Source organism: Mixophyes fleayi, chromosome 5 (assembly GCF_038048845.1).
Source record: "Mixophyes fleayi isolate aMixFle1 chromosome 5, aMixFle1.hap1, whole genome shotgun sequence".
NCBI lineage: Eukaryota > Metazoa > Chordata > Amphibia > Anura > Limnodynastidae > Mixophyes > Mixophyes fleayi.
The window spans coordinates 75,249,451-75,276,102 of record NC_134406.1 but is presented as its reverse complement, the minus strand read 5'-3'; the positions used below and the strand labels follow the sequence as shown (position 1 = coordinate 75,276,102).

The window sequence follows — 26,652 nt, the reverse complement described above, 5'->3', positions numbered from 1 at the left end:
GCGTTTGCCCCCCTTCATGCTCTGCAGTGCTGCCTTTGCCCCCCTTCACGCTCTGCAGTGCTGCCTTTGCCCCCCCTTCACGCTCTGCAGTGCTGCCTTTGCCCCCCCTTCACGCTCTGCCGTGCTGCCTTCGCTCCCCTTGACGCTCTGCCGTGCTGCCTTCGCCCCCCCTTGACGCTCTGCCGTGCTGCCTTCGCCCCCCTTGACGCTCTGCCGTGCTGCCTTCGCCCCCCTTGACGCTCTGCCGTGCTGCCTTCGCCCCCCTTGACGCTCTGCCGTGCTGCCTTCGCCCCCCTTGACGCTCTGCCGTGCTGCCTTCGCCCCCCTTGACGCTCTGCCGTGCTGCCTTCGCCCCCCTTGACGCTCTGCCGTGCTGCCTTCGCCCCCCTTGACGCTCTGCCGTGCTGCCTTCGCCCCCCTTGACGCTCTGCCGTGCTGCCTTCGCCCCCCTTGACGCTCTGCCGTGCTGCCTTCGCCCCCCTTGACGCTCTGCCGTGCTGCCTTCGCCCCCCCCTTGACGCTCTGCCGTGCTGCCTTCGCCCCCCCCTTGACGCTCTGCCGTGCTGCCTTCGCCCCCCCCTTGACGCTCTGCCGTGCTGCCTTCGCCCCCCCCTTGACGCTCTGCCGTGCTGCCTTCGCCCCCCCCTTGACGCTCTGCCGTGCTGCCTTCGCCCCCCCCTTGACGCTCTGCCGTGCTGCCTTCGCCCCCCCCCTTGACGCTCTGCCGTGCTGCCTTCGCCCCCCCCTTGACGCTCTGCCGTGCTGCCTTTGCCCCCCCCCCTTGACGCTCTGCCGTGCTGCCTTCGCCCCCCCCCTTGACGCTCTGCCGTGCTGCCTTCGCCCCCCCCCTTGACGCTCTGCCGTGCTGCCTTCGCCCCTCCCCTTGACGCTCTGCCGTGCTCCCTTCGCCCCTCCCCTTGACGCTCTGCCGTGCTCCCTTCGCCCCCCCCTTGACGCTCTGCCGTGCTCCCCATGCCCCCCCCCCCCCCTTGCTTCCGTTCCTTCACTTACCTATTCTATCAGCTTCTTTCTTCTCTTTTATTTCTGCACGCCGCTCCTCACTGAACATCGGGCGTGGTGACGTCACGCTCGACATCCAGTGTGGACTTTTTTTAAGGTATCCGCTTTCCCCACCAACGAAAAGGGGAGCCATCAAGGTCGGGGCCTACCGGTGGATACCCTGGCTCCCCGGTGGGCCGGTCCGACCCTGTGTGCATGTATCACATAATCACATATTGTTTAATATCCTTTTAGCTAACTTGTACTGTAACTTGCAGCGTAACTCCCACAACCCACCCTGCATCTCCACCCAATTAGAGAGGCTTTTTATCCCAAAAATTTAAACAGTAGGGAGAGCAACTTAAAGCGAGAACAGGATCACAGGTGGTTGTCTACACCAATAATGCTAACGTCAATTACCATAAACACTATTGTCAAACCTGACAGAATTCAGATGTCATTTGAATCTGCTCCAGATGCACTGTTGGCCTGAAGCTAAGCAAAGTAAATGCAATTTGCATTTTTAAAAATTGCATGTACATTCATCCATATTCAAGTTCAAGCGGATCTCAAGAAACGTTTCCATTTGAATACATGTAGAAGTATACTCTGGTTATATGTGAGCGTATGCACACACAGAAGACACTGTAGGACATGCACAGATATAAAAAAAATGACTAAATACATTAACACCTGTTAATACTACTGTATTAAGCCCTGTAGCTGGCGCAAGTGATCTGGCTAAAAAAACGTACCTGAGAGATGCGCAGGGCTTTAATCAGATTCTGCATGCGCTCGATCTTGACCCGCCGTTACTCTAGATGCCTATGTGCGTCCAGCCCTCTTTCCCCCCCTCCCCCCCTTGAAATGGTAGGCTGTGTGTATTGTCATTTGCGTTCGAACTTGAATTGCGTGCACATCTATTCACTGGCATTGACAGTTTCTGAGCATGCGCAGAGCAATTGTATGGAAAATGCAGCACACAACAGGACTTCCGTTCCTAGATGAGTCAGGCCCCTGTATGTTGATTTGTGTAGTGCTTTGTCTCAAACAGATTTTGAAAAAATTAAACATTCTAGACATTTCATGTATTCTGTTGCAAATATGAAGAAATGATGACATTGTTAAACAGTCCTAAACCACTATGGGTAAACCCCAACAAATAAAAATATTTTTTGAAATCAAAGTAAATCGAAATTAAATCAAACTAAGTATGTCTGTTAATGGCAGAATCACATGTAAGAAGCGAACTGGAGTTGGCTTAGCTACAAGATATTTGGTTTTATTAGAACATACTCAATATCCTACAATAAAAATTACCAACATTACCGCGTCATCGATGACGCGACCGCATCACGTGTCATGTGATGCGGCCGACTGTGCGCTGTGCGCCCCCCGGGCCAACATCTGCCAGCCCGCGCCTGACAGCAATGAACCAAAAATATTGTCTGATTTTTAGTATGTTTAAATAAAACCAAAGATCTTTTAATTAAGCCATCTCCAGATAGAAACAGAGGTTCAAATCTGGGGTTATCAGGTAAAAAATGGCCAGACTTGATGGGCTGAATGGTTCTCATCTTCCATAAAATTCTCTGTTTATGGGTGTGGGAAAATCTCAATTCTGAGCTATATAGGGCTTATTTTTAAATATCCAAAATCTACAATTTATGTGTTTTGATTTGTGCAAATTCATTTTTTACACTACAATATTCAGTGGCTATAAAATATCTACACACACTTATTGAAATTGCAGATGTTTGTGATGTGAAGCCTGAAATCAAGATAAATCATGTCTGATCTGTTTCCACCTTTATTGCGACCTTGCAGCCATTAACATTCAAGTAAAAAACAAATTGACAATTTTTAGAAAAAAATAAGTGAAATAAAAAAAGAACATTACAATGCCCTGGTTGTATAAGTGTGCATACCCCATAAACTAATACTTTGCAGAAACACCTTTTGCTTTTATTATAGCAGTGAGTCTTTTTTAATAAGTCTCTATCAATTTTGCACACCTGGGGGTAATTGTATTAAGTGCCGCTTTCTGCAAGTCGCCGGAAAGTTGGCAGTCAAAATTTAAAGTGTCAACGGTTTTAAAGGCATTGTTTTGCCCTTAATGCCATCGTCGCTTTAAATTTTGATTGCAAACTCGCTAATTGCCGGCGACTTGCAAAAAGCGACACTTTAATATATTTAACCCCTGGACTTTGCACTTCTATCTTACTCCTCCCTCCTTTTCTGGAGCTGTTCCTTGGTTGATTTGGAGCCTGTGTCGCAGTTGAAGAGAAGCAGCTCCAAAGCATAATGCCACCACTATGCTTCACAGTAGGTATAGTGTTCTGGGTAATGAATTGTGTTGTCTTTGCACCAAACACATCTTTTAGAATTAAGTCCAAAAAGTTCAACCTTGGACCATAGAACATTTCCCAGGTGGTTTGGGTTAATTGAATGTTATTGGTTTTTTTTTTTGTTTTTTTGAAAAATCTAGATGGGCTTGGATGTTCTTTTTCTGCAAGAAATAGCTTCCAGCTTGCCACCCTAACATGTGCAGAATACAGGAGATTGTTGTCATATGCAGGGAGTGACTAGTTCCTGTAGCTGCTCTAATGTTGCAGTAGGACTCTTGTTAGCCTCAGTGATGAGTTTTCTCCTTGTCCTCTCATCCTCTGTGGAGGGACTTCCTGATCTTGGTAATGTCCCCATTATGCCTCATTTTTTCCACTTATTGATAATAGTTTTCCATGGTACATGTAATTTATTTGTATATATTTTATACTCCTCTCCTGATTATTACCTCTCAGCAATGAGATCCTGTATATTAGACTTATGCAGCTAATGTACTTAACACAGTTTTCAGGACATTCGTATGTGCAAATAATAAACTTATGTTGTGGGTGATAGAAGAGGATGGTTTTTCATTAAATTGGTGCCTCCAATCACTTTATAATAGTTATATATTGATATGAACACATGCAGATGATGCAGCTACCACAGAAAGCATCTATCGCTCTTCACCAACGGTCACAGAAGAACTGCACGAAAGTCTTCTGGTCCACGCATGCGCAGTAGTGCAATGCGGGTGGCCGGACTATGACCCACTTCCTGTTACCACTAGACCATCTGGGATTACATACAATAGGTAGGAGATGGAACGTACTGCTCCGTGCCAACACATTAAAGGTGGAAAAGGTCTGGCATAATTTATCTTCATTTCAGGCTTTCCATCACAAACGCCTGCAATTTCAAAAAGGGCATGTAGACTTTTTATATCCACTGCGGTATTGATTATATTTAGCTCATGTGAGTCCAGACTGCATTTGACTTATAATATTTGTTTTTGTTTAAGGTTTTCACTTGATTTCTGAATGCTGACATGTTTGCCGGCTGCAGAGCCACAAAGAGGTAAGATCTTGAAGCTGACCTCAATCATTCATATTTCATACAGCCTTGTCTTCAGTTACATTGAGTGACACATTGTTGACCTGGAGATAACTATAGGAATAAACAAATATCTAAATATTTGGCCAGTTATCTCTAGCAGGATTTCTTTTCATTCTTGCTAATTTTTAAAATGTTTGTTTTTTGGTTAGCAGAGTGCTTCTTTTTTTATTGCACATCTGTTATTCTAACACTTCTATAGTTTTGGATCATTTTAAGACTATGCTTTTGTTATGTACGTCTAGTCGCTAACCAATGAAGATTGTCTACTTCAAATAGTGTGGTTCCAACTCACAAAGCGGTTTAATAGCAAAAAGTAGCAAAGTAACAATTCAATAAAATAAGTGCAGCCGATTACATATGCAGGCGCCCTGGATCCAGCATACAGTCATTTAGTCCTGAAGTCTGTGGTCAAAGAGACTGACTGTTGGACCCAGAGCTCCTGCTTATATACAGTTCGTGATACAGTGAAAACAATAGAGATGATTTGGCATGTTTCCATAGGTTCAGGGTTCAGGACAGTCCAGTGAAATGCAGGTCATTGGCTAGTTCTAATGATGCCCTCCAAGGGTGGGGGTCAGCTCTCAACAGATGCATACTAATCTTCCTGCCGAAAGCTGGTTCAAACTGGTCTATTTGCATTGCACACACAATACCATTCTGATCATTTATTCTCTATAATCCATATCTTGCATATGCAAGGTGCGATCTCTTAGGCAATTGAACCGGACGTCTGAGGATAAATAGGGGATTAGAATGATACTAGACATGATATGTTTCCTGTATCCTGAACCTTAGATCTCACTAAAGTGTATTTAACATTACTATATTTAACTATAAATTCGGCTACATTTCATTATAAATGAAAGCTAGAAAAAAATGAAAGCTAGAATCTGATTGGTTGCTATAGGCAACATCCCCACTTTTTCAAACCTGCATCTTAGTAAATCTAGCCCTATGTGTTTGAATTATTTTTAAGTTGAACTAATTACAAGTGTATGTGTTCGTGTAAATGTGTGTACAAGTGTTCGCTTGTGTTGTGGTTGAATACTCTCCTCCACGCCGTAGCGTGCTATCCGCATAATTTCAGACAAAGACAATCAGATTGCTAGATATTAATTTGAAATGACCATATCCAATTATTTGACTTCGACACTTTCCAAGCAGTTTTCATTGCAGGTTGCACTTGTTAGAAATACCAATCAGTGATTTCCTTTAGATGTGACAGTAACATTGCTCAGAGGTGCAAATCTGCTTGCACTGAAACACAGCACACAATCTTCAATTCGCTTCTCTGCCTTTTGGCTAAGATCCAGTGTAGTTCCTGTCCTAAAAGGGGTGTGTCAGGGCCGCCCTGGAAGGGATGGGTCTCCTTGGTCTGATGCCAGAAGGCCGGTGGTGACTTGGCGGCTCGAGGTGTCTGTGCCTCCGGGGGACAGGGCCCGGAGGAGACCTGAAAATGCACGGGTGGTGGTGGCCCCACGATCACGTGTAAAGAGTAAGGCACGGGGCACAATACACTGAGAGCGAACCCTGCACCACTATTTACTTTCTTGGTCCCGGCCTTATGGCTGGGCCAGAAAAATGTTTACACCCTCCGGCCATCAGGCTGGGGCTTATCGGCACTTTTTTATTTTTATTTATTGAACATGTAGCACTTATGCACATTTAGCATTTTTTTTTTGCACGGATTTGTTTGTTTGATTTCCGTCTGCACGTTTGGGTTTGGGTTTGACCCTAAGGGGAACCGCTCTCCCTCAGTCATCTGAGACTCTCTCCTTATGGGGAGAGTTGAAGAACCAGTCCCCCGGGGAAAGCTTCGGCCGACCCTGGGGTAAAGGGGGCTGCCCCGAGCCTTGCAGCAGTCCTGAAGACCCTTGCCCTCTAAGGGGCCTTTTGGCTCCAAGGGCCGGGGACGTAAAGGGGCACCCCCTAGCTTTGGCGAAGGGGTGTCCGAAGAATCTTTGTCCTCCAAAGAGGCCTTTTGGCTTCGGGGGACAGGGAGCAACGGGGCTCTTTCCTTTTTCCTTTTAAGTCCCAAGCCCCCAGCACTGTTTTTGCACGGCACTGGGTGATTGGAGTACGTACCTCGAGCTTAAAAATTAAAAGCCTGGTTGTTAAGGAAATTTAGTGCAGATTTGCACCTTTAAGCAGTATTAATAAATAAACCTCAGTGTGTAAATCCACAGTAAGACACAACTTTCTTGACAATTCTGTCCCTCAAAATATCTCCCTATGTTATTATACTCTTATGCTCTAACAAACCAATATATATTATTCCATCTGTGCATTTAACTTATTGGAAAGTGCTGAAAACAGCATTTGGGATTTGTTGTTTTCTTGAGAAATCTAGTGAGCAATGTAAAATAACAGGCTGAAGCATCCGTGTAACATGGACCTTAAAATACATTAATAAAATAGCAATGTTATTAGGCCTCTTAAGGCTTTTTCTTAAAACTCCTTATCTGGTTATAACAAAGTGTTTTGTGCTCCACTTGATGTCTTGCTGCAACGCATCAAGGAAGATGACTCAGGACAGAGCATACAGCAGGGACAGATGTGAGTGAGTTCTCTGTACAGCAGTGCGGAATTAGTGGCGCTATATAAAATGATGTTGATGATAGACGGCATGTTCAATTAAATACTCTCTTCCGTTCAAATTGCTTATTACTTAATAAGTACAGGTTTATAAACTAAGGGTTTATAATAAACTTTAGGTGTAAACCTCTCTTGAAATCTAGTAATAGTGAACTATATGTTCATTGCGTGTTTTTCATCTTCTCCAGGCTGTGCTGGGGACAATTGCTTTATAAGCGTCTGCTCCAATCCAGGGCCCTCTCAGGTGCAGATGCTGTGAATGCTTTAAGACCATTCTATTTTGCTGTACATCCAGATTTCTTTGGTCAACACCCAAGAGAGAGAGTAAGTAGCCTCAAGTATTAAACTTTTTTTTTTTTTTTTTTTACAAACCCAAAGCTCAGTACGACACAAAATAACAAAAGAGCATTTCAGTTAAAGGTATACAGAAAGGGTGAAATGGAAAATCAATCTACTGACACCCTAAACATCGCTGCCATAATAATTCAAAAGTTGACTAGACATCCCTGTCCTGTAAGTGTGTCAAAAATGTACGATGCTGCATTGTTTCAGCTGTTCCATTTGCCCACAAAGGGTGTCGCAAACATGTACAGTATTTTCATTAGGATAATCCAAATATGTAAATGGATTGATTCAAGAAATGAACCAGAAGATAAACTCAAGTAAAATTCAAAAAGATGTCCTAGTACATAATGAACATTTTAAATTGGTGCATACAATCCACTTAAACAATGTATAGGTATCTTTCTCAATTAAGGAAATCACATCAGCCTGTGACTTTCATAGACCTTTAACCATAAGAGGGTGCTGTGAACACAACAAAAACCTATAAATGGACATAATTTTATGGTCTATTAGCTCAGTTTCAAGGGACACCTGTAGGACAAATTAAATCTCATCAACAAGCCTAATCTACAAATATTAAAACCGAAAGCTAATTGATATATAGAAAGCTGATTTCTGCTATTAGATTATCGGTGTAAACATTATATACTGAATGTGGCCCAATGATGACCTTCAGGAAATGCTAAGAATTCACAAAGACAAAATTTAACCAAAAGTGGTTTATTTGTCAACTCTCTGTATATTCGTCAGTCACACATGCAAGGAGTACTTTATGTTGCACATATGGCTGATCAGGGCAGAGCCTGATTTCTATAGATAATATTACCAAAGGCTCCAGAGAAACATCTGTATGCTTCAACCCCCTTAGCCCACTTGTCAGGGCCTGTCCACTAATGTAGTTAAGTGAGCTGAGATGTTATGTGATATATATAAAAAGAAAGTAGACAAAGCAAAGTCCTATAAGCCCCTAGTGGCCTGAACGATAAGTTTGTTCAGACTATGGATATAAGGATCCATAAATGGTAACCCATACTTACCAACTCCCGGAAACTTGTTTCCGGGAGAGGGGGCGTGACTAGAGGGCAGGAGGGGGCGGGACGAGGCCAATCGCGTCATTTTGGCCCCGCCCCCCACGAAAACGTAATTTGCATTGCGGGGGGCCAAAATGACGCGATTGGCCTCGTCCCGCCCCCCTCCCGCCCTCCAAAATTGCGTGATTCACCGAGAATCGCGTCAAATGATGCGATTCTCGGTGTGAGATTGGGATGCGGGAGAAATGCCAGCTTGCCCGGGAGACTGATCCGAATTTCAGGAGTCTCCCGGACTTTCCGGGAGAGTTGGCATGTATGTGGTAACCATACTGTCTACATGGGATCAAATATAACAGCTGATGTAAAATATCACTTCTAATCTATTAATTAGATTAACAAATACTATTTTCTGTGAGAGTTAGCTGAATAGTAACTTAAACATAGTCTATGCTGATAACAATCCCAAGGTATTAGTTGGACTTATGATAAGGGAAGAGGGCATGACTTGAACATTGGTATCCATAGAAAACAATAAAATTCTATTTTTATTTTTTTTTGTTCTCTTGGTTTTTTTTTTGGGCTGTGGGAAAAATAGACCACATCAGGGATATTCTAAAAAGAATCTAGCGATCATGGGTGACAATGAGAGGTTAAATGTGATAGAAACGTGAGAGCTGAGAAAGAAGATACGTTTTTGTAGATTGGTGGGTGAATTAGAACAGAGACAACAAAAACTTGGTGGATGTTTGTCATTTTAATACAATATTGTTTTTATTACAAAGGACAGAAATATTTCCTGTGCTCACTATGAAATGTTCTGTTTTCTTTTTAGGAGGTTAATGAAAATTCCCTGAAACGATTAAATGGATATCTAGAGAATCTTCAAAAGCCCGGCCTCAGATCTCACAAACCTGCCCAACTCACGTTTTATATTCGAGAAACTGAGCAGAACTCTGAGAATGACCAAGAATCCACCAAGGAATTGGGTAGATGCTTACGTGCTACTATTTATGTATGAGGTCATATGCTAGCAATGCTCATTTTGTACCACTGAAATCATCTAGGTTTAAGAAAAGATCTGTGTTTGAAACATGAGCATTATTTACCTCTGATGTCCCCGTTTGCAGTATCTGCTAGGTCCCTTAAAACCTCCAATTGTCCCACACCAGTCTTCTGTATACTTCTACAGTGCTCCTCATTCAAGCAAGGCAGCATTGTCGACAACTCTCCCCTATGCACTGTGCATGCTGTCTGTTTGAAACCGGTGTGGCTGTAGTATACAGGACACATGTGGGACTATTGGTGATTATGGGGAACAGTTGGCTCTGGCTAACAGAGCATTGTAGGTAAGTAAAAGTGAGGATTTATTGCTATTAACTTGGTGATCTCCAACAAATACTAGTTTTTACATTTTGGGTGGAGTTTTTCTGTAGTATATTAGTTTAGGATTTAGATTAGTGTTGAGCTCCACTTTATGGCCACATGGTCTAGCTTTGAATAATGTATTTTCATTCATTTGTTTCTTCAGGCATGTAGAAGTGAAAGCATAAAAATTTTTGTTTTTCATCATCGTTATGTACTCTTTCGTGGACCTACACTGCCAGCAAGATGGCAAAAAACATTTGTCTTTTAAAAAGAGTCCCATGGCAACACACCATAAATTACATGTCTACCCGTTTTTGGTTTCCAACCCATAGGTTAACAAACTCTACCTTTTTAGGTTAGGAAACCGTAACTTACATGCTGTGTTTGCCTGCACATATTCAACAGTGTAAATGCTGAGCTCCTGTCACACTGTGTGGTTTATGCAATCAAATAGTCTATAAATATCAAATTCAATATTTGGGTTTACAAAGTGCCCATGGGATACTAGCCTTTGGCTTGTATCTTTGTCCTGAGCTCCCTCTCGCACAGTTTTGTTTTGTAAAGGTATGGCAACATTTGCTAAAGCAGTCCTATTTATTGCATTTGACAGAATTCCGACCAGTCAGCTTTACTTTAGATACCAGGGACCTTTTGAGCACAGTCTTGGGCATTCTCAATTCCTGCAGATTGTCTACAGACCATGTACAAAGTTTAACTGAAGTTATAGACTCTTCAAAGAGATCGACGTCCACGTTCTACAGGCCCATAAAGTGGGACAAGACCTATTACTCCTTCACTGGTTTCAAAGACCCGGAAGAGGACCTGGAACAAGCACAGAGAGCGGAAATAACAATTAGGTAAGTTGCTTTCAAAATCATTATTTGACAGTATTTTCTGTCTGTTTAATACTTGTTTAATACTTTAATTACGTGTTCTGCATTAGCTTTTCATAATTTCAAGAGCTCATTTGTTACTGCTTTTTCCAAGGTCTAGACTGGTGCCTTGGTCATAGAATAGGCACAATGTAGCAATGATCGATTTTAGTGTCAACAGCTGCAAAGTATGATATTTTCAGGATTACAATTTGCTATTGGCAAAGATTTTTTTTTTTTGAGACACATATTTGTACTACACAAGTGGTTGCTGCACACTGCAACATTCTCAGGGGTGTGGTATTATGCAAATGAGAGCAGTCAAGGGAGAAATGTATACAAGTCTCTCTATCCCATCATAGTGATATGTGTAGAAATATGGATCCAAGATGGACTGTAAGATGATGTCTTCCAATAGTTTCAATGTGTGTTCTGGAGAAAATCAACTCCTTTAATTTGCTGACGGTAGATGCTAGTAATGGGTTGCCAATACTCTGATTAGATTTTTTTGCACTAAAGGGAAAGGAACCTAAGGTCAAAATGGCTTTTTATCTATGCCGTTTCTTGTGTCCTAGACAAATTATATGTGGCATAGGTATTAGGCACAATTAAGCTATTATCCCTTTAGTGAAGTCATGTCTAATTTTTGTATATCGCTTATGATGCTCAGCCAGACAGTTGCATAAAAAAGAAAACTAAAGCAGTCTAATGTGAAACAGCTGTAACATTTGCAAATAAAAATATGATCACTCATTATTATTATTATTATTATTATTATTATTATTATTATTTTATTATATTGGGATCAGACCATATTTATCTACAACCATTTTTCCTTGTAATGTATATGCCATTTCTAATATATATGTAAAAGTTTCTAGTTTTGTGTCAGAACTCCAGATGTGTGAAATGCGTTGTGCACCAAACTAATATAAATCATGTGTGGAACACAACGTATTTCACACATGACTTATATTAGTTTGGTGCTTGATTAGCTTCCAGTTAGCACTGTTACTGCATTTTAGCTATAGTTTCTTCTTAATTAACTCAGTGAATTTGCATTCTCTGCATGTTGTTATTACTTAAAATTGCTTTTTCTTTCTTTTTTTCCTGCAGTCCATGGATAGAGAGTAACCAAGAGGTTGCACTGAAGAAGCTAAACGATAGTATACCACTGAGGGAAGAACTGGAGCGATTGAAGACAGAATTGTCCAACCAGCTTCAGCTATCTGATGTCAGGTAAGATGCCACATAATACTCAAGTGATGCCAATATATTTATAAACTTCTCTTAATAATATAAGTGATAACATGAGTACACATAATTTGTGAGTTCTAAAGTAATCACTTCAGTTTGTTAGAAAGATTTGTGTGTTATAAGGACTAACCCATCCCCTACTGTAAGTTATTAGCAATATTAAGTCACCTCCAGAGATCTGTGACCGATATAAAAATACACCTTACTTCAAAAATTGACCTAAATCAATGCACCTACAATATGTTCAGTTTATTGATCCCAAACCACCTTCTTTTGTTTGTTTTCTAATAAGATCACTCCCTATGCTGTGAGGGACTACTCATTTAAGCACCTGGAAATTAATTTCACTGGGACTTTGTTTCTATGGTTATTGTTGTTGATTTGTAAGGTGTCATGGTGCTCCGCAGTGGTGGATGGTGCAAAAAACAGAGCATACGTAAAACAAGTACTTTAAATGTAAGCAAAATAAATGCAGATCTAATAAAAACAAATGGTAGGAAGGGCCCTGCTCGGGAACGCTTACAATCAAGTGGGAAAAGGGAAGAGCTAAAGGCAGAGAGTGACATAGAGCGGAGATTGTAAAAGTAGTGAGGCTGTAAGTATGCATAATATAGGAGGGGGTAAGATAGGCTCTAGTAAAGAGGTGAATTTTCAGAGAGCCTTTAAAGAGAGGTAAGTCTGATCAGACAAGGTAGGGAATTTTATATGTGGTCAATGGCACAGAACTCTTGTAAGTGGGACTGAAAGGAGGAGGAGGAGGTAAGATACAGGTCAGAGGCAGATCTGAAGATGTGAGGAAGAGCATTTTGAACTGAGGTTTAAGATGCATGAAGGAGTTGTGGTGTTGAGGGCTTTGTAGGTGAAAGGGAGTAATTTAAATTGTATTCTGGAGGATTGGGAACCAGTGTAGGCATTTAGAGTGGTGCTTTGGAAATAGAGGAAGATTAACCTCGCCACTGCATTTGTGTGGATAGAAGTGGGGACAGATGGGTGAGGGGAATGTCAGATATAAGGAGCTTTCAGTAGTTAAGACAGGAGATGAGAAAATGGATAAGTTTTTTTTTTAACTCAAAATTTTTATTGCATAATAAAGTATGAATGACATAGACTTTGGACAACAAACATATTGATTGAAATAATCACAAAGCAGTGTAGATATCCAGCAACGTCACTCACAAAACAGTAAGATATATTGTAATATAACAAAGTGGTAATGGGTAAGGGGCGGGAGGGAAAGGGAATAGGCATTGGAGGAGGAGTAGGGTAGGTAAGGGGGGGGGAGATGGTCGACTCATAGGATAAACTTAAGAAAAGCATGTTCACCTTCAGAAGGGGGCGCTGTCAGATCTGCATGGGAGTATTTTAAAGAAGTAAGGGGGTCGATGTTATCTGGAGTTGTGTAGGGAGAGACTGTTTGGAGGAAGAGAGAGTTGCGGGGATTTTAGGCATAAAGCCAGGGGGCCCAAGTTTGATGAAATTTGTCTTCTTTGTCTCGCAGCAGCGACGTGATTTTTTCCATGTTGGCAATGAACCATATATAAGATCTAAGAGAAGAGATGCGGGGGGGATTTGCTTGCTTCCAAAATTTAGCAATCAGACATCTGGCGGCTGCCAGGACATGCGAGGCAAGTTTTGCGGAGTGGGTGTCTAGGTCTTGTATAGGATAACAGAGTAGGAAGGACCATGGGTTCTTCCTGATAGGGCATTGGAGGAGGGAGGAAAGAAGTCTCGACACCCTATCCCAGAAGGAGGAGATAACCGGACATGACCACCAAATATGTATGAAGGTGCCTCGATGGCCACAATTTCTCCAGCAATCGGGAGAGGCTGACTGGTACATTTTTGCGAGCCTGTCAGGTGTGAGATACCACCTGTAGTAGACTTTGTACGCATTTTCCTTAATTAATGTGGAGATGGAACTAGAAGCCACATTCAACCTGATGGTCTCCCAGCAGTCCTCCTCCGGGGGAGGGCCCAGATCCCTCTCCCACTCCCTCTCATGTGCGTTCCCGGAGGGTATCAGTTTCCCTAGTAGAATACTATACAAGGACGAGATCATACCCCTTCGTAGAGGGGAAGAGAGGCAGAGAGATTCAAATTGGGAGGGGGAGTGAGGTGAATTGTCCGACAGGAGTGACAGGAGGAAGTGCCGAACCTGCAGGTATTGGTAAAACGGCGGGCGGAAGTTAGGGACTCTGGAGCAGAGGGCGTCATAGGATATGGGCCTTCCTCGCTCAAGAAGGCTCCCCGCAAATCGGAATCCCGCCCTAGTCCATAGCCGAGAGAAAGATCGGGACATTCCCGGGGGGAAGGTGGGGTTATGCCACAGGGGTACAATGTGCAGAGGGTTAGGAAAGATAGAGAGATGGCCCTTGCAGGTCTCCCAGATCCGAGCCGCAAACTCCAGAGTTGGAAAACGTTTGGTTAGGGCCTTCCGAGTATCAGAAGGGACTCCCCAGAGGCCTGAGAGGCCGGGAATGGAGAGATAGGCAGCCTCCAAGTCTGCCCATGCATGAGATGCCGGAGGAGCAAATGAGGAAGCTATTGAGCTAAGCTGGGCTGCCCAGTAGTAGGCCTTGAGATCGGGGAAGCCCCTGCCTCCACCGCCCTTAGGTTTTTTGAGTAGTGCCAATCGAAGCCTGGGAGACCTGCCCCGCCAGACAAATTTGGAGAGGTGTTGCTGCATAGAGTAAATTTCAGTTAGGGGTATTCTCACAGGTAGTGTCTGGAAAAGGTAGAGAAGTTGAGGGAGAACAGTCATTTTGACCGCAATGATCCTGCCCAGCCACGAAATGATTAGGGTTCGCCAGGAGAAGATGTCTGATTTGAGTTTGTGGAAGAGAGCTGGATAGTTCTCCTGATATAGGGTTTCATATGAGGTGGTTATATATACTCCCAGGTATTTTAATTTTTTCTTCTGCCACCTAAAGTGAAAATGGGAGGTGAGATCATAGCAGTCCCGTGAGGGTACATTAAGAAATAGGGCTTCGGATTTTGTTATATTGATTTTATACCCGGATAGGTCGCCATACCTCGATAGGAGACAGAACAGGTTGGGCAAAGATATTCTTGGCTGCTGGAGCGTGAGGAGTATATCGTCAGCGAACAGCGAAAGCTTACTCTCCAGAGATCCTGTCACCACTCCTCTGATATCTGGGGAGGCTCGGATAGTGGCTGCCAGAGGCTCAATGACCAGAGCGAAAATTAAGGGGGAGAGTGGGCAACCCTGGCGGGTTCCATTGCTTATTGGGACGGGATCAGAAGGAGAACCATTGACCATAACCTTAGCAGAAGGGTGAGAATACAAGGCCTGGACCCCCGACAGGAAGTCCCCAGACAGACCGAAGTGCTTGAGGGTATGAGTCATGAACTGCCAGGAGATCCTGTCGAAGGCCTTTTCGGCATCCAAGGATAAGATGATGGAGGGAGTTTTCCTAATGTTAAGTACATGAATGAGGTCAATAGTTCTCCTCGTGTTATCCCTGGCCTGCCTACCAGGGACAAACCCCACCTGATCATAGTGAACTAGCCCGGGGAGTACAGTGTTTAGGCGATTGGCCAGGATCTTGGCGTATAGTTTCAAGTCGTTATTAAGGAGGGATATTGGGCGATAACTAGCACAATTGTGGACTTCTTTGCCCTCCTTGTGGATCAGGGTTATCCGAGCTTCCAGAGATTCTTTAGGCCAGGGTTTGCCTTTTAGAATAGAGTTAAAAAGAGTGGAGAGTTGAGGGGCCAGAAGAGCAGCAAATTTCTTATAGTAGGCTGCCGAAAACCCATCAGGGCCAGGTGCCTTTCCTGCTTTCTGAGCCTTAATAACCTGCACTACCTCCTCCAAGGAGATGGGTTCACTAAGACGATCTGCAGCCTGGGAAGTAAGCTTCGGAAGGCGAGCATCCTCCAGAAACTTATCTATACGCTCTGCCTGTTCCTGATGGGCCGAGGTGTTGGGGGGTTGAGGGAGGTTGTACAATTTTAAATAGTAATTCTGGAATTCTGAGCGGATTAATTTTGGGTCATAGACCAGGGCTCCGGAGGGATCCCTAATAGCCATAAGATTACGGGCCGAGACTTTGGTCCGCAGCCGAGTGGCCAAGAGCTTGTCCGCCTTATCACCTCTTTCGTAAAAACGCTGATTCAGCCATTTCAGCTTGTTGGCCACTCGGTGGGAGAGAAGTAGGTTAAGTTCACCCCTCACAGAGGCCAATTGTTTGAATAAAGCAGGGTCAGGATTAGATTTATGTTGTTCCTCCAACTGGTGGAGGGCCGTGGAGAGACGCATGGTCTCGGCTGCCCTAGCCCTTTTGGCATTTGCTGCCGAAGCCATTAGATGTCCTCTAATGACCGCCTTATGAGCATTCCAGAGAGAAGAGGGTGAGATATCAGGAGATTCATTTGTTTCAAAGTATTCGGATATTAGGGATTTAATATGAGCTACTGTATTTTTGTCATGGAGAAGGGACTCGTTGAGTCTCCAGGAGAAAGTGGAGGGCCGGGAAACTAGGGAAGAGAGATCCGCCGAAATTGGGGCATGGTCAGACCATGTAATTGAATGGATAATAGAATTAGTGAGTTTGAGGGTCAAGTCGTGGCTGAGCAGGATCATGTCGATTCGGGAATAGGTGTTATGGACTGAGGAGTAGAAAGAATAATCTCGGGCCAAGGGGTCAGAGATTCTCCAAGTATCGTATAGATTGTGCAGTTTCATGAAATCCTGCAAGGCCCTAGAGTTCCTCCTATCCCTCCCGTCAGAAAGAGCAGTTGAGTGAGCAGATCTATCCAAGTGGGGGGTAAGGACCGCATTAAAGTCTCCTCCTACTATCAATTCTCCCCTACGAACCTGAGAGAGTGTAGCTCCCAGGCGTTTAAAGAATTTGTGCTGATCTTGGTTCGGGGCATAGATATTCACTAGCGTGCACGGGAGGTTGTTCAATTTACCGACTAGGATAAGGTATCTACCTTCTTTATCTCTGTGTGAGTCTGCGAGGTCAAAGACAATATTGCGTGAGAAAAGGATTGCCACCCCGCATCTCTTCTTGGCAGAGTCACAAGCATGATAAGAGAGGGGGAATCTTTTGGATTTAAGTTCCGGGTGCAAGTGTTTGATAAAATGGGTCTCCTGTAGGAATACTAGGTCGCCCTTAAGGGCCTGTAAAGAAGCATAGAGTTTGCCCCTTTTTTGGGGAGAATTAAGACCTTTAACATTGAAAGAAATCAAACGGAGTGTCATGAGGAAGTCAGAGGGGAAGAGTCAGGAGGTGAAAATATGTGTGGTGAGTTGTAATTTTGATTTGCTGAAGGGATAGATACCAAAGACGACCATGGTTGGGGGGACATTGTAGGTGTGGTGGGAGGTTGGGGAAACATTGTAGGTGTGACGGGAAAGTGGGGGTAGGAGGACGGGTGTGGTGCAGGACGCCCGTCCAGGATGCTGGTGGGACAGAAGGAGCGGTACCCTAGGTACCCGGGGACCAGCTGAGAGCAACCAAGCTCTATGGGGGAAGTGGCTAGGACTTACCAATCGAGAGGTCGAAAGGTGAATGGCTGACGGGGGGGGGGGGGGGCGAGGTGGGCATCTGCCACCCAGTGGGTCCATATGTGTGGGTGCGGGGAGGGGGAGGTGACAGACTAGAGTGAATCAGTAAGATGGGGCCACATAATGCAGATACATTAACTATGTAACATTGTCAAATCGGAGGGTACAATGATAGCAGGCGGATGCTTACAAATGTGAAAATGTACCAATGTGAACACGTAAAAAAAAAATCCCACAGTTAAACGAAAAACAATTACATAACAAGTCCAAATAGACCTTAAAATCAGACAAACAGGCCTGTCAATGATCATGGAGGAGGTACAGCCCTTCCCAGGGGGGTCCATAGCGGCTTTACGCTGTGGCTCCAAGACGGCCATGGGTATGGAGATCCACCTGTAAGCGGAGAGAGCAAAAACAAAAAAGAGAAAGAAAAAAAAAAGAAAAAGAAAAAACAGCAGACCTAGAGCATATAAACGGTACAGTGAGAAACTAGGCAACATATGAACATTTCGGAGGGTTCGCCTCCGAGTAGGCATAGTTCCTCGGATAGTCTCCAGTAGGGGTGGCCACTATACGATCCGGAACGGTTCTCAATAACCCTGATCCAGATGGACCTTCCTTGGATGGGGAGTCTCTCATCCCTAAGAGACAGTCAGGGAGATAGATTACGAGGTCTTGCGAGGAGTAGAAGATTTCTGTACTGTGGACCATTCGCCTCTGGGAACTCTTTGGGGCCGCGGATTTGTATCCTGGTTGCCCGAGGTAGATGTTTGAGAGGCACCCGGGGGGGGCTCGGGAGCAAGGCCTATGCGTTGTAGAAGAGCCCGAGCCTCAGGGAGTGTGCGGGCGGAAATCTGTCGCTCCTGATGCCAAAGAAACAGGCGGAAGGGGAAGCCCCAGCGATAACGAACATTGTGGTCTCGTAGAACTTGCGTTACTGGAGCGAGCTCCCGACGTCTGGCCAGAGTGGTCGGAGACAAGTCCTGAAAGATCTGTATGTTGTGACCCTCAAATGTTAGGGTGTGCAACTTTCTGGCTCCGCGCAAAACCATCTCCTTGGTGGTAAAGAAGTGGAGCCGTAAAATGACATCTCTAGGCTGGTTCTGGTCGGTCGATCTGGGCTTTAGGGCCCTATGGGCTCTGTCCAATAGTAAGTAGTCCTCCGGGACCTCAGGAGCCAATTGGGAGAAAAGCTTCTTCAGATACTGGTCCAGGTGGGCAGATTCGACCGTTTCCGGAATGCCCTTCAGGCGTAGATTATTCCGCCTAGCCCGATTATCCATATCTTCCTGATGTTCCTGGACAGATGTCAGGTCACTACGAAGGCGTACAATATCCTCCTCCATTCCTGTCTGGGAGGACACCACCGTTTCCAATCTTTGTTCAACTTGGTCTGTGCGAGCACCAATTGAAGCCACCTCCGCACGTAGTGAGTGAAGAGCAGTTTGCACCTCTGAATGGACGGAAGACTTCAGCTCTTTCATTTCTTTGATTAGCGATAAGAAGTCCCGTCTGGTTATCGGGGATGTGTCATCCTCATCTGATTCAGATTCAGCAGAGGTGTGAGGGGAATCTGTTCTCTCCCGATGCGGAGTTGAAGTCGATTGCTTCGAGAAATACTGAGGAAGTCCTTTAGAATGAGGTTTCTTACCTCCCTTAGGCATTGTGGAGAAACCCAAAGGGCTGGAATTTTAAACAGGAGTGGCGGTATGTCCAGGCAGGTTAGCAGAGTAAATCACGATGGACGGACCCACTTAGGAAGGAGGGCTCACATGAATCTGGAGTTGAAAAGCAGTGTAGAAGAGACTTCCCCCCCCCGTCAGCATTTAGGGGGTTAAAGGGTCATTGAGCACCCCAGGATGCCCGAGCCGGAATCCAATAATAGGTAGAATATGGAATGGATGAATGAATCAGCGGCCCAGAGCAGCCTTTGCAGGGAAGGACTGAGAATCTGGTGTTTATGACAGTGTGATACCTATATGCTTAGAAATTCAGGGATGGCAGTATAAGCAACTGACCACTAGGGGGCAGCGGTCTCTGTGAAGCCTGAAGATACTGTATTATACTATAGATGCATCTAGGGCAATTTACACTTAAAGGGATCAGTATAAGCCCTGCATCTGTCTCCCTCAGGACTAGAGAGCAGTTTTGGTGGCTAGATGTTCTCCACTCAGCGCTTGGAGGAGCAGATACTGACTTTTTAATTCACAAGGGAGGTAGGCACTATACAAAATGGATCTGCAGCTTATTCAACAGGTGTTTCTGTAGCAGGGCGATGGCACACCTTATACTTGATTAGGCCTTTCTCTGGTCCTGCCTTGTGCTATGTTAGGTACCTGGGGGAGTATGCTGCTGGGAGGCTCTAGGACGGCACCTCTCCGCTTTTCTCCTTCTCTCCGCCGCCGACTAGGAGTCCCCTTCCGAAGCCGGGAGTCAGGGCAAGCTCTATCAAAAAAAAAATTTTCAAACCTCCTCTCGCGGGGGCCTTGCCAGGGAACCCAGAAGTCCTGCTAGATCCGGTGAGCTCTCCTGCCGGCACCCTCCGTTAACCTCCTGCCGCCGACCGGAAGTTGGTCTCCGAAAACCGGAAGTCGCGGCACCTGCGCTTCTGAGGGAAACCACAGCCGTGGACAGAAGGGCACAAACAGGCCGCAGATCACGGTCCCCCCGCCGGAGGAGCTGGAGAATCCCCAGGCACAGGTAGGATGTTGTTTTATTTGCTGGGAGTCACCTTCTTCGTTGCCGTGCGGGTCCCGCGGCGACGCAGCTCTGGGGGTCAGCCCGCCTTACAGAGCATTCTCCGCTCAGGGTCCGCTTTATTTATTTTTAATATGCCCCACTCGTGCCTGGATGTTTCAGCCTCAAAGGTATGTGCTGGTTCTCGCCTTTTGCAAGGTATATTCCCTCTTTAAATTGTTTAAATGAGGAGTTGGGACGGAGCTCCTCGGAATTCTAACCTCCCAAGATGGCTTCCAGGCCACGCCCCCCGAAAATGGATAAGTTTTGACTACATCTTGGATAAGATAAGGACATATACTAATAACAATTTGAATTGGGAATAGACATTGGGAGACTGAGAAAATTGTGGTATTGCTGACCCTGAAGGTGGTTTGAGGGAAGGTGGTGACTCTGGGAAGAAGGAAGATGATATAGCTCAACATGCAAATCAGAGCTTAGTTAGTGTTCAATCCATGTGGAAACAGCAGGTAATACAGAAGGGTAGAAGGAAGCACAAGGATAGGATAGGTACATTGGGGCTGTCAACATAGAGGTTGTACTAAAGGCTGAATGAGCGAATTGTCACCAAGAAAAGAGGTGTAAAGTGAGAAAAGTAGAGGGCTGAGAACAGAATTTTGGGTCATCAACAGATAGCAGGAGCTGCTTTGTCTACTGAGTAAAGTGAGTGTGCTGTCAGATCAGGGCAGGTCAGGGTAGTTATAGGAGAGAGTAGTAGTTTTAGTGAAGATGAAAAGTGGATTGGATAGAAAAGGTATAGGTGTTGCTGTATTGATTTGGGTGCAAGGAGGGGGCATGAGGTAAGTTGAGGCTGAAGGAATGTATCTAGTATGATGGCTAAAAGAAATATCTATTGCTAGATACTATGTTCCTCATTCAGGTAACCTGATCTTATACTTTGCCTTTCTTTCTGTGATGGCTTTACTGAAACTTTTTTTTCTGTTCAAAGTGTGCAAATTAATTGAAACTAATTCTGTAATAGCGAGTAACTTCTCTATGTGAGGCATATGATAAGCACCTGTTACCATAACATTCAACTTCCTATAGTCCACACAGAAAAATGTGCTCCCTCCTTCTTGGGAACTAACCTGACCCCAGCTTCCCATGGGCTGTTGGAGAGCACAGTGACTCCCATTTACAGTATCTCATTGATCTGCTTCTTGATCATGGCTAACACTTCGGGACCCACCCTATACTATCGCAGCTTAATCTGCCCGGTCTCTCAAGTGTTAACATGATGGATGACCACATTGGTATGTCAAGTTCGGATGGTAAAGTGGGATCTGCCTCTACACCTACTCTTTTTTGTTTTGGCCAGTATATCCAGGATAGGGTCAGTCTCTGGGTCGTCCATAGGTAGGAAGCAGATGGCTACTGCACCTATCTCCAAAGTTTCATAGGCCTGCAATCGATTTATATGGCATGTACTCGACCTCCTACCAGGGTTATCCAAGGCATCTACGTAGATCACTTTCCCTTGTCACTCAACTATTATGGGCCAGCCCTGGAAGATTGGAGATTGTGCTTGCGTGCTGGGAGTAGCACATCACCCTTTGACCAATGGCCAGCTCCCATATGTGTGTCTATCATAATCCCAGCTCTGGCTGACCTAAGCTTCCTCCATGTTGTCATAGGTCAACTGCATCAATAATTGCAGGTTTTCCTGTAGCTTCTCCACATTCTCCAGTACAGGAACCTGAGTTTCCTGAAAGGTCCATTCCCAGCTCTGTCGGACACTTCGCGATACGAGAAAAAAACAGCTCCTGCAAGGACTTCTCCCAGTCTCCCCCTCCAGCAAGCTCTCGAGAACCACTCACAATGCATGTTAGTCTGATAATGATACAAAGTAGTGCGTAAGGGATGTACCCCCCCAAACCTGTCTCACATAGTTTGAAGTATCTCCCCATGAAACTGGGTCCCTTGATTGGTTACCACCACCTGTTGGAAGCTTACACAACAAGATATCCGTGAGTGCTTGGGCAACATGCTCGGCATCTATGGATGTCAATGACACCGCCTCTGGGTACCTCTTTGCACCACAGTTAGTATAAACTGCTTGCCAGTCCTGCTGTGTTTCTTCACAGGGCCAGTGATGTCCATTGCAACCCATTGGAATTGCTCACTGATAATCTGCATAGACTGAAGGAGCATGCAGCGAGGTGGACCCGTAAGACCATAAGAAATTGTACAATAGGCACGAGTCTTACGCACTACTAAGTGCCCTGCTACTGTGGTGTTGTGAGTTAATTCCAGTAATCGAACCCAATTCCGTTGAGCAACTCCTAATTGCCTGTAAGTTAACCCTGGTTCTGTTAATTCTGTACCGGATGACAGTTGGTACAGTCGATCCTCCTCCCACACAAACCTATCACCATTGGGGTAGTTTTCAGTCTCCTCAGCAGCACTTCTTGCCCCCACTAATGATGGGTTAGTCCATTGGCTGCTCTGTCTGATTCAACCTAGGTTAATGTTTGGTAACGTCTGTTGGTTAGTCACACTTACCAGTGGCAGTTGGCAGTCTAGGGGTCACAGACGCTGTTTCCCAGAGAGGTCTTGGGGTGGTGGCTGAGGGGTGAGACAGCTGAGTTAACGGCTCATTACTTTGCTGTCTAGCCCCACTACGAGTGGTAACCCCAACAAACCCGCTTTCTAGCCGATGCACTAAATCACTGACTAAGATAACAGCAGTGGGTGAGCCCCCCAGAATCCCTACCTCAACTTCCTACACCCCATTTCCCCAATCTAAATGCAGTCTGACTAAGGGATTATCTCTGGTTTCACTTCCCACTATAGTGAAATGTGCTCTTCTGTTATAAATAACTTGTGGTGATCTCACAAACTCAGGATGGACTAGGGATACAGATGCCTGTTTGTATGTGTCTGTGTGTGTTCTTAGGGACGTGCCTGACTATTGCTGCAACTGTTTCGAACTGGTAGATAACATCCCCCTCACTATGTATTCCAATGACATTGTGACTTCCCACCTTCCACGAGTCACATCTATCACAGTAAATAACTACATGGGGAATCTGAGCTTCTGCTAGCTGTCGATGGCCACTTGGACCAGTGGGGCAGTTGGAGAAACATGACTGGTTTGAATCCTCTGTGTGCTGGATGACTCTGGCCTTGAGGGCCCTCTGCACCCTGGACAGTAAGCCAGGAATTCATTGGGTAACCCTGCAGCCTGCTCTGGTGTCTCTGGACTCCTACAGGCTGACATATCCAGTCTGCTTCTTCTTAAGTGAGAAAACATTTTCTCATTGTGAATAAAAAAACATATTTTGTTTTTAATTGCAGACCACATAGCAACTATATGACTGTAGGCTGCAGTATGCCCATGCTGTATTAGGCAGTGAGTAGGATTTCTTAAATGCTTAATTAATATGAGAAATAGATGTAAGAATAGTTTGCTGTGGCATACATTACAACGAACACATCACTTTATTTACTCATGCAAGTCTGTTAATTCTGATGTGTGAGTCACTCGCAAAACTTATGACCATTTTCAGTCAGCAGCTTCTAAATATTTTTTAAAGTAAACAGAAGTATTCTGACATCAGAGGAAATGTTCAAATGTGCAGCTCTCCCTATACTGCAATTGTGGGCTTTAGTTTCACTTTACTTTATTACCACTACATGAAACAGGGCAGTGACCACACACAAGTCAGAAATGTTCTTTTCCTCTTTATACAGGTGGCAGAGAAGTTGGGGTATTGCTCACCGTTGTGGGCAGCTACACAGCTTAAGCCGACTAACACAACAAAGTTGTGAGTCACTGAAGATGGCAAAGGGTAAGTAGGCCAACTATACGGTATCATTACAGTACTATTATTACTTTATGCTCCGACACTATATATTTATATAATCCCTTTATATTCTTTTATCTTGACTCTATCTGTGAATGTTTCATATTGTTTCATAATAAGATATGTTGCTGTCTAGGACACACAGTGATATTTACAGACCGAACAGGCATGAGCGCAGCTGGACACGTGATGCTTGGGACCATGGATGTTCATCACCACTGGACTGAGGTATTCCACAATAATCTTAAATATAACCCCCCTTCATGAAATAGTACAGTATTATCCATGGTAAAATACTAGATTGCCATGGAGTTTCATGGTAACTGGATTTACTATTGTACTTTGGTTGCCTGGTAGTGACTTACCTATGTCAAGAAGTTGGTGATCTGAGGATAATAAACAAAGAGTCTTCTTTTAATTCAGAACATGGTTTATTTTAGTGAGACTGATATAAACGATGCAACTCACAGGGTTACACTGGGATTATATTAATACAGTTATAGAAGCAGTAGGGTGCAGGTAGTGAAGGAGAAACGTGTAAACGAGTGTTTAGGAAGACATTGGATACTTCAAGAGTCTGAAACGAGTTTGGAGGAAATAGAAGTACATATGGTCCAGATGACAAAGGACATCATTTACATTAGACAAACTGCACACAGAGACATTCTATTGTAATGGTCTTTTAGCTATAGTAAACAACTATATAGTGGGAAGGTGGCTGTTACTATGGGGTGACAGCTTCAATTTAATAGGAAGCCATGGGATAGTTATATTATGAAAGGAAGTAGAAACTATTATTAACTTTAGGATTACTAGCCCTTTATGCCTGCAATCTACATGACCCATACTTATACCACCAAGTTTATTTGTTGTGTTTTATTTTTCTAAATCAAGTCTTAATTTTTTTTTAAATTACTTCACACACAGACTCTAGGAACAGAAAACTGGGAGGGAGAGGCGAGGGTAGTGGAAAAGGTGGTAATAGTTCAGCTAAGCTGAGTATAGGCAAAGAGAAAGTAAATAGGCAAATCTAAACAGAATAATATTCTACATTAAGGTACTTTGGAATTAGTCATTTCTAATAACCATGGGTATGTTTTCTACTCATGGACCCACAGCATCTCACGCTTGTCAGGACAACCCTGGGAGAATGATGTTAGTTTTTATAGTGACAGAGCCTTATTATGATTTCCATTAGGTAAGAGAGAGGAAATCCGAGCACTTCTGCTGAAATGGGCGTTCTAAAGCAGACGTTTGTTTGCCTAATATTAAAATGCAATAATAATATATAAAATAAGCTAAATGTAGCAACTTTCAGTTATCTCACTTTCCTGTTGTAATTTTGTAAGTCTGTTAATTTGCACATTGGGTCCATATTTGAGCTCCACTGGCCAACTAAGGATAACATCCACTGAATTGTCTCTTTTCTACTTGAGATACAGTTTGGGCTTGATTACTAACATTTATTTCCGAACTGCACATTGGTCTAGAGTAGAAGTGTGCAGCCTGGTGATTGGGCTCCAAGTGGGACCCAGTATTTGTTTTTGGTATCCTTTCATTTTTTTATGTGCAACACATTGTATTGAGAACTACCTATTTTGAGGCCCTTGGGCAATGTCAAACTGACATCGGGTCCCAAAATAAGGTACATTGGCACTTGGGAACGCAGCTAAATAAAAGAAAAAAAGATTGGCCACCACTTGCCTATTCAAGAAGGTGAGCTTATTCACATATGATACGCTAATCTTCTAGAGTGATACACTTTACCCCATGTTAGATTTCGACCAGGACACTATATTTGTGGAGATTGCATGTTCTCCCTGTGTTTAAGTGGGTTCCCTCTGGGCAGTATCGGACTGGGGCATGAAGGGCCCACAGGGGGAATACAATGGTAGGGGCCCACCAGAGGGGGTGTGGCCAGTCACTAGAGAGGCGTAACCAAACCGGGGTGTGGTAATCCCACGAAGGACAGCTAGCACCATAGTTTAGTATATAAAGAATACACAGTCTTGACCTTCCCCTTAGATTGGGCAGAATAGTCACCAAAAATTGGGATTGTCCCATTAGAATCAAAACATTTGACAGACTATCCTGCTCTCTCCTACCTGTTCTTGTCATTTTCACCACCTGTAGCTGCTGGTTTCTTTAGTTGCAGCTTGTCTGGATCCTGGAATGTTGGTGGCCCTATTTGGGGAAAAAAAATGGGTACATTTAGAAAATTCCAATCAGCCTCGGTGTTAAATCAATAGGACCCACAATTAATACTTAGGCCTTCCTCCAGCCCCAATATTAAAATAATAGTATTCACATTTAATAAATAGATCTATATCCCTCCAATCAACCCCAACATTAAAGTAATAGTATTCCTATTTAATAAGTAAACCTATTAGCCTTAGGGCAGCATGGTGGCTAAGTGGTTAGCACTTCTTCCTTACAACACTGGGGTCATGAGTTCAATTCCGGACCATGGCCTTATCTGTGAGGAGTTTGTATGTTCTCCCCATGTTTGCGTGGGTTTCCTCCGGGTGCTCCAGTTTCCTCCCATACTCCAAAAACATACTGGTAGGTTAATTGGCTGCTAACAAATTGACCCTAGTCTGTGTCTGTGTTTGTGTTAGGTAATTTAGACTGTAAGCCCCAATGGGGCAGGGACTGATGTGAGTGAGTTC

General features: G+C 44.2%; 1 protein-coding gene across 1 annotated transcript in view; it reads left to right on the top strand.

Moving 5' to 3' along the window:
• Nucleotides 1–26,652, top strand: part of LOC142158444 (T-cell activation inhibitor, mitochondrial-like) — a 52,598-nt gene that overhangs the window by 8,817 nt on the left and 17,129 nt on the right. The window contains exons 2-8 of the mRNA XM_075212395.1: nucleotides 4,346–4,401; nucleotides 7,224–7,359; nucleotides 9,244–9,397; nucleotides 10,387–10,633; nucleotides 11,765–11,887; nucleotides 23,871–23,968; nucleotides 24,120–24,211. Coding sequence (XP_075068496.1) covers nucleotides 4,373–4,401; nucleotides 7,224–7,359; nucleotides 9,244–9,397; nucleotides 10,387–10,633; nucleotides 11,765–11,887; nucleotides 23,871–23,968; nucleotides 24,120–24,211 — 879 coding nt within the window. The 5' untranslated portion in view covers nucleotides 4,346–4,372. The remainder of the gene's footprint in view (nucleotides 1–4,345; nucleotides 4,402–7,223; nucleotides 7,360–9,243; nucleotides 9,398–10,386; nucleotides 10,634–11,764; nucleotides 11,888–23,870; nucleotides 23,969–24,119; nucleotides 24,212–26,652) is intronic.